The 15,478-nt window shown below is 55.6% G+C and overlaps 1 protein-coding gene across 1 annotated transcript in view; it reads left to right on the top strand.

The window, feature by feature from the left end:
- GALNT14 (polypeptide N-acetylgalactosaminyltransferase 14) overlaps positions 1-15,478 on the top strand; it is a 196,699-nt gene that overhangs the window by 166,882 nt on the left and 14,339 nt on the right. Inside the window, exons 7-10 of the mRNA XM_062210174.1 lie at positions 2,122-2,209; positions 3,371-3,455; positions 4,749-4,852; positions 13,893-14,019. Of these exons, the coding sequence (XP_062066158.1) occupies positions 2,122-2,209; positions 3,371-3,455; positions 4,749-4,852; positions 13,893-14,019 (404 nt within the window). The remainder of the gene's footprint in view (positions 1-2,121; positions 2,210-3,370; positions 3,456-4,748; positions 4,853-13,892; positions 14,020-15,478) is intronic.

The following is a 15,478-nucleotide window of genomic DNA, read 5'->3' as shown; positions in this document are numbered from 1 at the left end:
GTTTCTGAGGACAAATCATAATTCAAGGGACGAGAACAGTCCTGTGTGTGTGTGTGTGTGTGCCTGCAGTGTGTATCTACGCACAGATACACCATGGCAGCAGCCCGGGAGGACCCCCAGAGGAGCTGCGGCAGCTGGGCAGGTGCAGGGCTGACAGCGAATGAAGCATCTGTGACGTCTCGGCGGCAGGAGCGATGCATTGGAAATGAGCATTGCTTTCCTCGCGGCTCGGTTGGTCTTCAGAGGCACTGTGACTGTCAGAATGAGTCACATGTGGGAGGCTGAGGGCCACAGTACGTCTGTGAACTAAAAACCAGCACACGGTGAATATGGAGCTTACAAGAAGAAGGCGGCCTCATTTAGGGAGAGAGACTGAAGCAGGAAATGGAGTGGCTTCAAGGAGAAGCTGAGGTGCCTGCCCATGCGGCCGGCAGGTGGCTGGTGCCGAGGACGGAAGAGCCATCCGGCCTGGCTGCTGGACTCCCACGGGGCTCTCCAAGACTCTCTGGTTCCCATGTAACTGCCAGGGGCAGCCAGATTTTCCCTATCATATGCCAAGAACAAGGTGCTCACCCAGGGTTGGGAAATTTGGGAAAAAAAAAAAAAAAGGCGGGGGTATGTGCAATTGTTTGCTGGCCCCCAAGAACTGGTGACTTTGGTTTACATGTTTTGAGAATGTTCCCTGGATGATTTTGATTTAGCCAGGGTGGCCTGGAGGAAGCAGCAAGTGTTGGAAAAGGTACATACAGGCCTATTTGGGCTGGCTTTTTTAATCGGCACGTGGCGATTGTGCATATTGGTGGGTATTGTGTGATCTTTCAATACAGGCATACAATGTATAATGATCAAGTCGGGGCAATTAGCACATCCATCATCTGAAGCATTTGTCATGTCTTTGTGTTGAGTGCATTTGCAATCCTCTCTTCTAGCTGTTTTGAAACATATAATAGAGTGTTGGGGACTGCGTTCGGCCTACTGTGTGAGCCGTGGAAGGCCTGGACGCATTCATCCGTTCTAGCTATTCTGGGACCCGTTATCCAACCTCGCTCTGTCCTCCCTCCCCTCTTGCCACCCCAGCCTCTGGGAACGGCTGCTCTGCTGGAGCAGAGACTGCATGTTCTCACTCCTGTGTGGAACGAGCCTGTTTCTGAAGGTTTGGGGGTGCTGTGCCAGGTTTATTTGTTCCTTTTCTTAGAGGCAGTTGGAGTTTTTAGCAGCTGAGTGGCAGGGCCATTTTGGGGTGTTGGAAAGACAGCTGTGGCAGCCCCATGTCGGATGAAAAGAGAAGAGGATGGGGTGGGTTTGATGGATCCATTGCAGTGCTCCAGGAGAGGCAGGATGGATTGGAAAGGGCCGTCTTAGAGGTGGAACCAGCAGAGCCAGATCCCTTTGATGGGCAGGGTGGAGTTTCTGAATTTAATGCTGGGGATTGGGGGGGGGGGGCATGTGGTGAGCTGATAAATAAGGAACTCAGGGGAAGGAGCGTGTTTGGGGAGAAGATGATGGAGCCACCATGTGTAGGGCTGAGTGAAATCCACGAGGAGATGGCAATTGGCGTGTTGGATCCGAAGTTGGAAGCGAGGAAGGATGTTGGGCTGGAGGTACCGGTGCATCTGTCCACAGCGGGCAGCTGATGTTAGAGCTCTCCAGAGCTGCCCCTTGTCAGCTTGGGCAGGAACCGTGGGTCTGGAAGCTCTCAGAGGTTCCCACTGTGGGTGTGTGGCTGTGCTTCCGGGCCTGCAGGCTGGGGTCACCATCCCAGCTGACTGCCTCCTCGGCCTCCTGGAGCCCCACTGGTGTCTGACCCCTCTCCTCTATTCCCCTTCCTGGGTGTGCAGCAGCCCCCGCCTGCAGCCACCGTGACCCCACCGATGTTGAATGGCCATGGTGCTGAGCCCCAGCAGGCCAGGACAGGCCACTAGCACCTGGGACACTGGAACCCGAGAAGTCCCAGCACTCTGTGCCCCCTGTTAGCAGTGACGACATTCAGAACCAGAGACGAAGGGGCCTGGTCAGGGCCACAGAGGCCATCTCTGCACCACCAGGACGAGGCCCTGGCATGCTCCCTGGGTTCCCTCCAGGCTCCACATCCCAGCTGAGCCAGGGCCCGCTCTGTTCCAGGACTACACGCGGGTGGTGTGCCCCGTGATCGACATCATCAACCTGGACACCTTCAACTACATCGAGTCGGCCTCGGAGCTCAGAGGTGGTGAGTGGGGCTCACACCCCCTCTTCTTCCCAGGAAGCACTTGCTCTCCCTCTTAGTCACTGGGGAGGGAGGGGAGTGAGAAAAACTCTGAGTGCTTTTTCTGGAACTTCCAGCCCTGTGTTTTCTTGGGGCCGTATTTGCCATTACAAGGAGAAAGCTGCCCGTTCTTAGGCAGATCTCTGCTTGGCTCCAAAGGGTTCTGGGCTTTTCTGGGACCTGAGCCTCATTTGGGAGTGATGGGAAACACCTGTGGCTGTGAACCACCCCCCCCAACCCCAACTCCAGACCAACCGAAGTTTAGGAGGAGGTAGGGAGGTGGGAGGGCTCCCCTGGCTAATTTAACTCAAAGGTCGTGAGGTCGGTGAAGTCCTCATAAAGGGGATGGGTCAGCAGTGGCGTCTTGTGTTTGCTGTTTGGGGCATGTGAATCATCCATGGCCCAAGCTCCAGGCTGCAGTGGTGATCAGTCCAAGGGCCAAGTTAAGGTTCTCACGCCTGCAGGCTGAAGAGATCTAAACTTTTGCAAAATGTCTTGTTTTGCTGGAGATGCCCATGTCACACCGCTCACCTGTTACGTAATTCACTCCAGCTTGGCCCTTGCCAGTGGATATGAGTGAGGGGTTGGGCACCCCCCCCCCAAGGGCAGCTCTCGAAGCTCCAGTTCTAGATTGGGCTCACCAGGGCCTGAGAATGTAATGCAAACAAGGATTCCCCTGGTTATGTGGGGCCAACTGTTTCTGCCCCCTCAGCGTTGGGCTCCATCCTCCCATGGAGATCGACCACAGCTCTCTGCTCAGGGCTCAGTGTTGCCCCACCCCCCAGGCCCCTTGGAGAGGTAGGTAAACTGGAGGCCTGTCCCAGACCTCCTGCTTATGCCTTCCTGGGGCTCAGGGCCAGGGGCCGCTCCATAATTGTCCATCTGCTGTGTCGGGGTCCCGCACCCTTTGCCTCTCATTCTCAAAGGCCACCCAGCAAGGAGGCAGCAGGGAAAGAGAAGGAAGCTGAAGAAGGGAACTTCTGCTCCCTGCTGCTATCCGCCCAGGGGTCACCTGCAGTCCCTGGGGAGCCAGCTTCCCCTGGATCTGGTTCTAGAAAAGGTGCAGAAGGAGCAAGTTTTATGGGCACTTTGAGAAAGCAAATCAACCGGGATGCTGTGTTACAGGGTTTGACTGGAGCCTCCACTTCCACTGGGAGCAGCTGTCCCCAGAGCAGAAGGCGCGGCGCCTGGACCCCACTGAGCCCATTCGGTAAGGAGGAGGGGCCGGAACACGGGTGAGGTGGGCAGGTGCGTCCCTTGATGCTCCCTGCCGTCACGTGGCACAGGATGCATCTCACATTTGGTGCTCCACGGATCAGGCAGAGAGGAACAGAGCCCTGTGCTAGGTCATCTCCACTCCTGCTCTTATTTTAGGAGGTTTCTGCCCTCTTGGAGACTTTTGTCTAAGGGGCTGGGGGCCTGGTAGAGACTTGAGCTGAGGTGTAGACAACCCAACTTGTCTGTTATCACAACATGCCAGGATGTTCTTGTGCTTCCTGCTAACGCTGGACGTCCAAGAGGGTCCCCTTTGGGCCTCTGGTGAGGGAAATGACAGTCCTTTGGGGCCAGGAGCCCCTGGGTCGTGGCTGGCAGGATTCAGCCCAGAAAGGTTGAGTGGACACTGCCGGTGCTGTCGCAGGCATGGCCACTGCTATATATTAAGCACACCTGCTGTCCTCTGTGGGAGAACATGACTGTGGCATGAACCCTGGGCCGCCATGCTCTGGATGGCCTTGTCCTCATCCATTCTCTCACTGTGACCCATAGCATGTGACAGCGAGCTGTGGGTCCAGGCCCATCTGAGGCCTGGTGTAGCATAGAGAGCATAGTGGTCCTCAGTGGGGAGATGTCCTATCTCAAGCTGGGAGGTGAACACCCCAGGCCCCTTGGGAATCTCCAAGCTAAAGTGCATCTTTCCTCTGGGGGTGGGGGTGGGGCTGAGGGAGGAATGGAAGGAAGATGAGAAACTGCAAAGAGGCCGCTGGCCCGAGCTGTCTCTGTTCTGGGACTCAGGGATGCCCAAGATGCCCAAGATGGTTCAAGGGCATCCTTGTCTCTGGTGCCTGCCGTGGAGAGCATGCTCCATCATTTTTGTTGAATTCCCTTAAGTCAGAGTGAGATCCAGAGGGCCTATGACAGGACCCAGGGCAGAGGCTTGTGGGGCTGGGGGCTGGGGAGACTCTGCAGGCCCCAAGAACAAGCGGGTTCTGAGCAAGTCTCGGCCCCCATGGGAGGTGTGGTGGTGAGTGAGTTTGCCCATCTGCAAGGTGAGGTTTATAATCAAAGCAAACACCCTGGAGCAGGGTCTTGTCTTAAGTTGCTAGAAAGTGTGCTGGTCCCTCTGAAGAGGGGAGAGGCAGAAACAGGAGGGAAATGACCCTGAGGTCTGGGTTCCAGGGCAGTGGGGTTTCAGAGTGGTCTCCCTCCTCTAATGGATCCATCGCTCCCTCCCTTCCTCTCACTCCCTCCTTCTCTCCTTCCCTCCCTTCCTTCCAAATACAAGGACCCCAGTAATAGCTGGAGGGCTCTTCGTGATCGACAAAGCCTGGTTCGATTACCTGGGGAAGTACGACACGGACATGGACATCTGGGGTGGTGAGAACTTCGGTGAGTTCCTGTCTTGTGCGTCCTGACCTAGACCTCTTCATGTGCCCTGCAGGCCAGGGAAGGGCCCCCTGTGTCCTTGGCCCCCATAGAGAGCTGCTGGAGAGTCACAGGTGCCTGGGAGGGGGTGAGTGAGTCACTCCTTTGGGGGAGGCCTGGGTGGGGCTCCCGAGCCGTGGCAGTTGTTGCTGGGGTTAGCCAAGGCAGTTTCTGCATGGGGCTGCATGGGGCTGAGGCCCTGGGGAGTGTGCCCAGATACACTGTTAGGGGCAGGGCAGGGGGTTGGGGCAGGTGCAGAAGCCAGGGAGACCAAGGAGGACCTTCAAACCTGGGGGGTTAGAGCAGGTGTGATTGAACCAGGAGCATCGAATTTTGGGATTTGGGTCTGGAAGGAGGCTGCAGAGAGACTGAGGCAGGGGAAGGTGCATGGCAGCTGTAACCTCGCTGGCATCCCTGGGCTGCCATAGGCAGCACAGCGAGCCCTGGAGTAGCGAGCAGAATCTGGGTTAATTGCTGCGGAAACCCTGGGCGGATCTTGCTCTTTTCTTCCAGTGAGGCAGAGGGGCTGCTTCCAGGGGCCCCAGCCAGGCCAGCAGGTGGCTGAGTCTGGCCACCATGGCAAAGGGCTGAGGTCAGCAGCCACAGGTCAAACAGCAGCATCGGAAAGCTGGTGACACTAAGTGACCCTCCTCCCCTTTATGTGGGAAAGTGTCACTTTGGGATGGTAACCCTCCTCCTGGGGGTTGCCATGTGAGTCCGTTGAAGTGAGTACGTAAAAGCCTGACCCTGCATGCTGGGCGTGGTCAGGCCTGGTCTCCTGTCGGCAAGTGGGACCTCAGAGAGCCCCAGAGTGTAGGCTGCACCAGGGCAGAGAGCGTGGTCTATGTTGTCCTTGGTTGTCCTCAGAGCTTTGCACATGTAGCGCCTGCCATGTGGGAGACCCATAGTAGCGCGTTTTGTAGTGAATAGATCACAGTGGAGCAAGAGGGAAGGTCCCGTGGTGCCAAGGCCTCCCCTTCCCTGGGCACTGGGGAGCGTGTGCAGAATGGGCTCTCTGCACCCTGGATGGGCCAACACAGTGACATTCAGGGCTCCTCTGGGCACTGGGCTGCGGTCCCGGGCACTGGCACTGCCAGCGTTTCCTCCCCTCCCTGTCTCTGGCATGCTTTATGGCTTCTTCCTCAATCACTAAGAATTATTTCCTGGAAATTTATGGCTTCTGGCCTGACCCACAGCATCTGTTCACCCAAAGTGGGCCTTGTAGAGAAATTCATCAGAAAAGTTCTGCCCAGACTGGAAGTTCAGCAAACCAAACAGAAACCCCAGCACCCACTCATCACACCAAGTTCCTGCCCCGGGAGCCCGTCCCCGGGGGCCTCACTGGACGTAACGGAGGCCCTTGGTGTGGGGTTCCAGCCTGTGTCTGCCTGCACCAGCGCAGGTAGACCCAGAGCCAGATAAACCTTTGCAGTCTCCATGGGACAAGGAGTTCTCTTGCTGGGCGGAGCCCACATATGCCCTGGTGATCACGGCACCCCCTGGCCAGTAGCGAGTCCCAGGCTGTCTCTGGGCCGGCTGCTGGATCCTCTGTGCAGCACTTTTGATGGACAGCTGTCATCCAGTCCATGCCCAGATAAACGCGCTCGCCATTTCACAGTTCAGCAATGCACCTGTTGAGAACTTGTGTGTGTGTGAGAGATAATGTATTTTTGTGTGTGTATTTTTTAAAAAAAAACTTTGAAGGAATGTATTAATACATTAGATTCTAAGGGTCACAGCAAATGTGTGTTAGTTACTATAACACAATTTTCATGCTAATGTGATATAAAATAATACAGAGAACAGATTGAATGTGGTTCATAGACAAGATTCTAAGAATATAATGATGCTTCCCTCCCTCCTTCCGTCTCTCTCTTTTTAGTTTTCGAGATAATATTTTTAATTTACATTATAGTCAAAGGCTCAATGGTCCACTAAATAAAGAATTCAACCAGTAAAAAGGAATATAGGCAAGGGCTATAAATAATAATCAAATGAAAAGATGCGCATTTTACTCATACGTAAATTTTAAAATAATCGCTGATCAAGAAAACTAGGGTAGTATATCATTCTTAACCATTGGTTTGACAAAGACGAAACAAAGTTTGACAAAACTGTGTTTGCAGCAATACTGACACACACAGCCATTTTTAAAACTTATTCTTATTTTTATTTTTAAACTTTAGCCGTTGAGAGCATTTTTGTGGAATTGTAGGGAAGTCTTTAAGTTAAAGGCTGACTCCCTGCAGCGTCCGTCAGTTGGGGCTCATTCTGCCTGCTCGTGCCTCCACGTAGTGTTCCCATTGGAGCCGAGGCAGCATGTTAGCCGCAACCACGGAGCTCTCTGGCCCGGCCCACCAGTAGCTTTCCCTTAGAGCAGGGGTTACACACAGCTGCTCACGTCAAGTATTCGTCCTGCCTCGGCTGCTTGCAAGTTCTTTGCTGGGACAAGCGCTGATTTGAACAGAAAAGCTGGGACTGGGTGCTGGGGTGGGACGGGAAGGACATTTCATGGTCCAACCCAAAGTGGGTTTTTTTTTTTTTTTTTTTTTTTTTTGGACAGGCAGAGTGGATAGTGAGAGAGAGAGAGACAGAGAGAGAAAGGTCTTCCTTTACCGTTGGTTCACCCTCCAATGGCCGCTGCGGCCAGCGCGCTGTGCTGATCCAAAGCCAGGAGCCAGGTGCTTCTCCTGGTCTCCCATGCGGGTGCAGGGCCCAAGGACCTCGGCCATCCTCCACTGCACTCCTGGGCCACAGCAGAGAGCTGGCCTGGAAGAGGGGCAACCGGGACAGAATCCGGCGCCCCGACTGTGTGCCGGCGCTGCAGGTGGAGGATTAACCTATTGAGCCGTGGCACCGGCCCCCATAGTGTTTTAAACCACAAGGAAGCCCGGTAGGCAGCTCTCCCAGGGAGCGCTCCCTTTTCTCCCATCCCAGCCTCCCACAATACAGCCTTACAAAGCTGTTTCCAAATTTGCTTTTCTTAAGCATTGTTCATGCCAGAAGACGCAGTGGCTTTCCCACGGTGGATGCATCTGTCCCACGGACAGCGTCTCCTCTGTGGGTGGGAATGGACCCCGGGGCTCCTGAGCAGGTGAAGAAGGCCCGTGTGATGATCATGGGTGTGGCTGGGGAGTGTAAGTGACGTTTCAACTGCAAGGGACAGGCAGTGCTGGGCAGTGGAGGAAGCTGCCTGTTGGTGCAGAATCCGGGTCCTGGGGTGCAACAGTGGAGTCTCGCTGCCCCTTACGTCACCAAGTCCTGAAGATGTCCCCTTGCTGTCACTCACACCCATTGCCTTCTCTCCATCCCCCCCAATTCCCTCCTAAGTGGTCTACCCCATCAAGGCTGCCACCCCCACTGCCATTGCTGCCCAAGAGGCCCTTCTGAAACACCGCCCCCCCTCCGCCTGGGTCCACAGTGCCCCCCTCCTGTCCTAAGCAGGAGGCCCAGTCCTCAGCTGGGTCCCCCCTTCCTGGGGTCCTCTAGCCTTCAGTACAGGTGTACTGACGGGGCCTGCCACCCTTCCCAGATGTGCCCACCCTCAGCAGGGCCGCACTCCACTTCCATGCCCTGTGCTGATCCCAGGGCAAGGGCAGCTCTGGGACTAGGATGCCTTCCAGTCTCCCACCTGCCCGCCTCTCCCTTGCTCTGTGCCCCTTATCCCACATTGCACTGAGCCCTCTTCTGTATTTGTAACCTGCCGGTGCCTGCTGGCCTGCCCTGCCTCCTGCTCCTTAGAGGCACTGCAGTCAGCCAGTGTCTTCTTCTTGGGGGCCCAGAACAGGAGAAACTGCTCACCAAACGCCTGTTTCAAAAGCAAGAGACTGAACAGGAAGGGGAGTCAGGCTGGGAAGGGCAGCTGTTGATATGCACAGAGGATCAGGTCCAGGACCCCCACACAGAGCAACGCGGCAGCTGCTCCAGTCTCTTATGTGAGATGGTGTAGCATTTGCATCCTCCCGTGTCCTCTAAATCATCACTAGATTACTTATGATACATTCTAAGCGCTACGTGAATGGGGTATTATTTCCATGCAAACTTGGTTGACTCCCAGGATGCAGAATCCACGGGTACAGAGGACCAACCTTATGTGAGGCTCTGTTTACAGCAGGTGTCATTGCGTTAAATGGGACCACGTTTAAGGGTTCTCATTAAACTTGAGATTAATAATAGTAACAGCAGGTGGAGGCATCATTCCCTTCCTGAGAGGTACAATTTCTGAGTGTTCTAGACGTGTGTATTTTTACACACAGGTGCTTGCCCTAGTGGCTGAGAGGCCAGATGGGATTCCTGTACCTTAGATCGAAGTGCCTGGGCTCCTGTTCCAGTTCTTCTCCACTCCCGGGCCCAAATTCCTGCTAATGCAGACCCTGGGAGGCAGCAAGTGATGACTCAAGTAGTTGGGTCCCTCCCACCCATGTGGAAACCCAGACTGAGTTCCTGATTCTTGGCTCCAGACTAGCCCAGCCCTAGCCTTGGTGGATATTTGGAAAACGAACCAGTAGATAGGGTGAAAGGACCTCTGTCTCCCCTCTTTCTTCTCCCCTCTCTCCCTGTCTGTCTCTTAAACAAAAACACAAGATTGATGGTCAGGGCAACCTCGCCAGTGCTCAGTCCCACACTGCCCTCACCCTGCCCCTTCTTGTTTACTTGTTAGAAGCAGCTGCTGATGGATTGGCTGCAGTGGTCACGTGAAAGCCATGCCAGGCCTTAATAGACACACACACACACACATACACACACGCACACACATACACACACTCACACACTCACACTCCTGACCCTGGTGAGATCATTTCCTTATAGTATTTCTAAGATGAGCTCAATAGTCGTGCTAATTACATCTAAAGTTCAGCATGTGAGCAGGCTTTAGAGAAATGTGGCTCTTCTCTTAGACTATTTTTTTCAGAAGTTAATTTGCATTAAAATTGGATGCTTAAACTCCAATTTACCTAACACCGGATACATGTAATCTAGCTACTTACTTTGAACTGCATCTCAGTTTTAGCTTTTGGTCTTTAGAGAGAGAAGGATTCTGTTACCCAGTAAGAAATGTGCGTGCGTGTGCGTGCGTGTGTGTGTAGGTGGTGGGGATATGAGTATGCAAGGAGGCCTTGGCACACACAGGAAAGGAGAATATGGGATTCCTGAATTTAGCATGAGGGATTTCCAATGCACAGCAGGTGCACAGACAGTGATGGAAGGAGAGAGATGAGGTGGGGCTCAGAGGGAAATCACAACCACCCACCACCCGCAGCGTGCAGTCTGGGGCACCAGGCTAGGCCAGGCTTGGTGTGTGTGTGTGTGTGTGTGTGTGGCGGAAGGGACTATGCAGATGTGACACGGCCACATCAGTGATTTGAAGTTAAAAGACTACCCAGAATCAGCCAGGCCCATCCAGCGCAGTGAAGCAGGCCCTTACAGCCAGCGAGCTTTCTCAGCCAGAGGCAGAAGGAAGGGGAAGTCAGAAGGTTGTGAAGCCTGAGCCTTTGCTGGTTTGGAGGTGGAGGGAGCGGCATGGAGGCAGCTGAGAGGCCGCAGGCCAACAGCCAGCAAAGAGGAGGGAGCCTCAGTCCAGTAACCCCAAGGAACCGAGTTCTGCCAAAGCCTGAAAACGGATTCTTCCTCAGAGCCTCCAGAAAGCAACGCAAGCCTGCTGCCCTTGGATTTCAGCCCTGAAGGGTAGGACCACCCACCCCCACCCACCCCCACCCACCACTGATTCATACATGTCACAGGACAGTTGTATCTATCAGCTAGATGATGCAGGGGCCTCTGCCCCACCAGAGCTGGCTGCCTTCTCCTGCAACATGTGAGCAGCATTTGTACAGGACAACTGTGTCTCACCTGCTGGGATAGCTTAGCCCCCACACTTTCTCATTTGGCCTCACCCCGTCTGTGCTTAGGGGCTCAGTGTTAGGGAGATGGCCCCATCCTAGAAGCAGCCAAGTCTGCCAACAAGTCGTCCCTTCCCCAGATGGAGGAGAATAAGCCGAAGCCACCCACAGCTCTGGGCCTCATCTGGGCTGCTCTGCACAGCCTCCGAGCCCAGGCAAGGTCCCTCGAAGTCATCCTTCCCAGGCCGCAGGTGTGTTTGGGCTGCAGCAGGTGGCCCGCAGGAGAACTAAGATGGGTGTTTTTCAGGATGGGGTGAGTGAGTTGACAAGGTGGAAATGTGACAGCTGGGCAGAGTGTGTCACTCTTGTTCATCCGTGAGTGCCTTGAAGTCTGTATCGGTATCTGTAGCTGCACTGGGCAGCGGGAGATGCTGGCTGTTGAGGCCGGGTGGTGTCAGAGCAAGAGCGTGCCTTTTGTGGTGGAGAGATGGGCAGGGGTTCCCAGCTGCTGGCTACCGGGGTGGGCGGGGGAGAACCTCAGTAACCCCTGAGCAGGGCAGTTAGGAGGATTAATAAGCTAACACCTGAGCTAGAACTGAACAACGCCGGGCCCGGGGCGTCAGTGCAGGGGTGCTTCCCACCCATGCCTAACGCTGGCGGAACTGGCCGTAGTCTCAAGTTCTGCACTAAAGCAGCAGACAGAAGACTGAGGAGTAGGAAGGATGGATTCCGTGGAGGAGAGGCAGCAGGGCTACCGTGGGCAGTGGGTTGAGGCTGAAAGGAGTGGACGATGTCTGGGGAGAGCTGGACTGCTGGGGTGGAGGTGAGTCCTCAGCAGGGAGTGAACTCTGGGGCCTAAAGAGGAAGCCGTGGCAGGAGGACAGAGGCAGAACCTCGAGGTGAAGCTGGAGATGGATGTCCGGCGAGCAGAAGGAAGGCGAAGGGAGCTGGGGCCAGGGGACAGCGCTGCGCAAATCAGGTCCTGGGATGTGATTGTGGCGGAGGTGAGAGGTCCTGGGACCCAAACAGAAGCAAATGGCTGGGCCAGGGGAGCCCAGGGACAGAAATGGCTTGCAGTGGGTAGAGAGGAGGGCGGAGTCCCAGGTCTGGGGAATTTGCCTTGCAAATGAGCAGGTGAAGCTGTCTCCTTTGAATACCTGGAAAGGAAAAGACTGTAGCTGAAAGGCAGGCATGACTTTGGAAGGAAGCTGGCCACAGTGTGCATGTATGTTGTATCTGGGAAGCAAGGCCTCCATCTCCGGTGTCGAGGGGTGAGGGTGCTCCCTTTTGAGTGGGAGAATGGATCCTGCTTGCAGTCCCTGGAGAGGGCTCTCTTCCAAGTCCTTCCCCTCAGGTCTCTCTCCAGGTGCTCACTGCTGGGAGTATGTGTGTTGGGGGGGAGGGGTGCTAGGTGCTCACTGCTGGGGGAGTGTGGGTGTGTGTGTGTGTGTGTGTAGGGGGGGAGTTGGTTGAACCACTCCTCGCTCAGTGACTCATGCAAACACATGACTGAAGGCCTACTCCCTCCACTCCAGGGACCTTACAGAGAGTCAGTCTCAAATGTTACATCCACAGATTCCAAGTGTCTCTGGAGGTAGAGCAGACAATGGGAAGAAAGGAGCTGTGGATTGTTAAGAAGTCACCAGGGCACAGGAGGGGGCTGCACTCTGGGGTCCATGGTTGTACACTGGCTGCAGAGTGTGTCTCGATGCCCGCTTCGGATTCCCTCCCCAGTTAGGGCTTGCACCGTCTTTCTCAAAAGTCCATCGCGTTTGGTGCTGACAGCAGTCCTGTGGCGTATTTTTATGATCTGTGTTTGACATACGGGGCATCGAGCCTCAATGAGCTGAAGCCGGTTTCCAGGGCTGTAGCCAATAGGTCACTGCAGACTCCGGCCTACTGAGCCCAAAGCCAGGCCCCTGTCTTTTCTTTCCCTTCTGGCCATCGTTTTGCTGCCACTGTGAGAAGTCCTCTCTTCCTGCTCTAGTCCCTGAGGCCCCCACTCTGAAGGAAACCTGCAGCAGGTGCATGGGAGTGATGGAGTGAGCGGGAGGGAGGGAAAGAGCCCAGGCCAGCAACTGAGCAGCTTTTGCAGGGAGACGGGGAAAGGGGCAGAGGGGGAGGGCAAGGGTGGAGGGGAAGGGCAAGGGTGGCTGAGGACAGGTGAGTGAGAGCAGCTGAGGATCGCTCTGAAGAAGCCGAGCCTAGGCACAGGCTTGGAGCTTGGGGAGGGAGAGCAGGAAGTGGAAGGGACAGCAGATGAGAGGGAGACCCTGCACTGGCGGGTGCAGGGCAGCCTGGTGCCAGGAGGCCCCAGAGTACCCACGTCCTCCTCACCTGCCTGTGGACACCTGCTCTGCCTCCACATGCCTGCACGGAGGCCACCACCCCTGTGACTTCGCATGCGCCAGCTGTCTTCATGCTTGCACTTGCCTTGACAGGCATGGGCCAGGAAGGGACACCCACAGGTCGGAAGCTGCCTTTCCCACCAGTGATCCACCCAGGAGGGAGAGGGCAGGGAAGGGGTGTGCACCTTGGTGCAGTCAGGAGGGGGGTACATCATCTGTAGAGAATTTAAAAGCAGTAAGAAAATGGTCTGAAGTCATTCTGCTTTGTAATAACGCCAGGTGCAGGCAGTTCTGAACAGTGGCGGTGAGTTCTCCCCCATCCCCCTTGGCTGGCCATGGTTGAATCCTTGCTGTGTAGTTTTCTAGCCTGTCGCATGGTCTAGGACCAGCATCTGGGCCCTGACAATTTTGAAAGTCCTCTTCTGCTGTCAGATGAAATTCCTTTCTCATCCGTCCTGGTTCTAACCCTCTGGGGTTGTAGGGAATGCGTGTAATCCATCTTCCACGCTGGAACTTTCAGCATGTTCACAAGCAACTCTCTTCTTGCCCCCAAGGCTTCTCTTTTCCAGGCCAGATCATCCCAGGACACTGCCTCTCCTGGCCCCCACCCCCTGCCTACACCACCCTCCAAGGTGTTAGGAATGGCCCATTTTACTTACAGAGACACTGAGGCCATCCAGCCTTGGCACCCACATTTTGGCTGTGTGTGCAGCCAGTGCACCCTAGGCCTGGAGCAAGGGGCTCCCTGGCGCCTGGTGCCTCCAAGCAGGTGGGGCAGGAGTGGGAAGTAACAGGAGGGGTGTGGCTGTCTTGCAGAAATCTCCTTCCGAGTGTGGATGTGCAGGGGCAGCCTGGAGATCATCCCGTGCAGCCGAGTGGGGCATGTCTTTCGGAAGAAGCACCCGTACGTGTTCCCCAATGGAAACACCAACACGTACATAAAGTAAGTGCACGCCAGGGGCTCGGCCTGCGTGGACCACAGCAAGGTGGCCATGGCCCGGGGCTCGCAGCCATCCGTGGTGCTCGGTGAGGTGGCCCACATGTCTGGATGCATTGGAGCTGCACTTTTGCTCACTGGTCTCTGCCTGGGGGTCCAGGCTGCCGTATCCAGCATTAGGGCTAAGGCCAAGGCTTCATCAGTGGCCCCTACCCCGAAGCCTCAGGGGATTCCACACTGGCCAAGGGTGTATGGAGTTCCTGGTCGACGCCATCCTGCAGGGCCAGGCTCCAGCAGCTGTGAAAGTCGGGAGGGAGTGGTCGTTTTTACCCAAGTGCCCAGTGCCCCAGAGGGATGCAGGCCAGGACAGGTGCTGGGGCCTTGGTCTGCTCTCCTGCCTGCAGGACAGCGTGTCGCCACCCCAGATAGCCAGGACTCAGTGACCAAGGGCGTGCAACTGCCTGCCCCCCCCTTTACGCTCCCGTCTCCTTCCCTTGAGTTCTCTCCACTCCTTCTCTTCTCCTTCCAAAACCATTCATGTCCGTCCCTTTCTCCTTTGCGTCTTCTTTCCCTGCAGCTCCTCTCCCTCTCCCTGATCCTCTCATTGTCTGATAGCTCACTCCTCCTCCTGGCCCCTCATCTCTGCCTTTTTCCTCTGCTGTGTGGTCCGAAAATCAGCAGGGCAGGGAGCCGTGGGGAAACAAAGCAGGGCCGCCTTAGCTCCCCGGGTTTCAGAAAGTAAAGGTAAGCTGGGGGCAGTGGCTGTGCTGGAGCCGCGTGCCTGCCTGGGGCTCCAGACACTTGTAATCTTGGAGACTGCTGCTTATGGACCTTTGGGGGGTAGAGAGACGTGGCCCAGCGCCTGCTCAGCGGGATCCAGTTTGCTGATGGTGAGACCAGTGTGAGGCCCTGTTAGCTGCCTCCCCTGCCCACAAACCAGGCTGCCTCTGCCCCTGTCATTTCAGCCCTGCTGCTTGGGAGGGCTCACCACACAGCTCCAGGGAACACCCCTGCTCCAAAACAGATCTAGAATCTGCAAGAGCAGCCCCTTGTAGTTAGAGCCCAAGTTCACGTCCATGGGCCTCCCAGGTGCTGCTGCTGCTGGGGCCACACCCCCCTGCTTGTGTTCCAGTACCTTTTCTCGTTGCTCAGGGGCCATTCCCGGCACCCCTGCACCCCTGACTGCTCAAGGATGACATTCTTGGTGTCTGCTCCTTTTCTTTAACCTTTGGGGTCAGACTCAGAGCCAATGCTTGATTAAAACAACTCAGAGCCGGCCAAAGGTCTGAAAGAGATGGCTTGATTACTTAATCCTGTACACCTGTGCTGAGCTAATTGCACAGCCTGCGGGGAGACCATGCGTGTGCTGATTTTCCACCTGGAGAGCTGGACCCTTAGCGCCTGAGAAGCCAGGGCAGGAACCCCAGCGGGGTGAAAAGCAGGTGGTCGCACAGGCGCTGCCTTG

Source organism: Lepus europaeus, chromosome 13 (genome assembly GCF_033115175.1).
Source record: "Lepus europaeus isolate LE1 chromosome 13, mLepTim1.pri, whole genome shotgun sequence".
NCBI classification, from domain to species: domain Eukaryota; kingdom Metazoa; phylum Chordata; class Mammalia; order Lagomorpha; family Leporidae; genus Lepus; species Lepus europaeus.
This window is presented reverse-complemented; position numbering and strand designations above follow the sequence as displayed.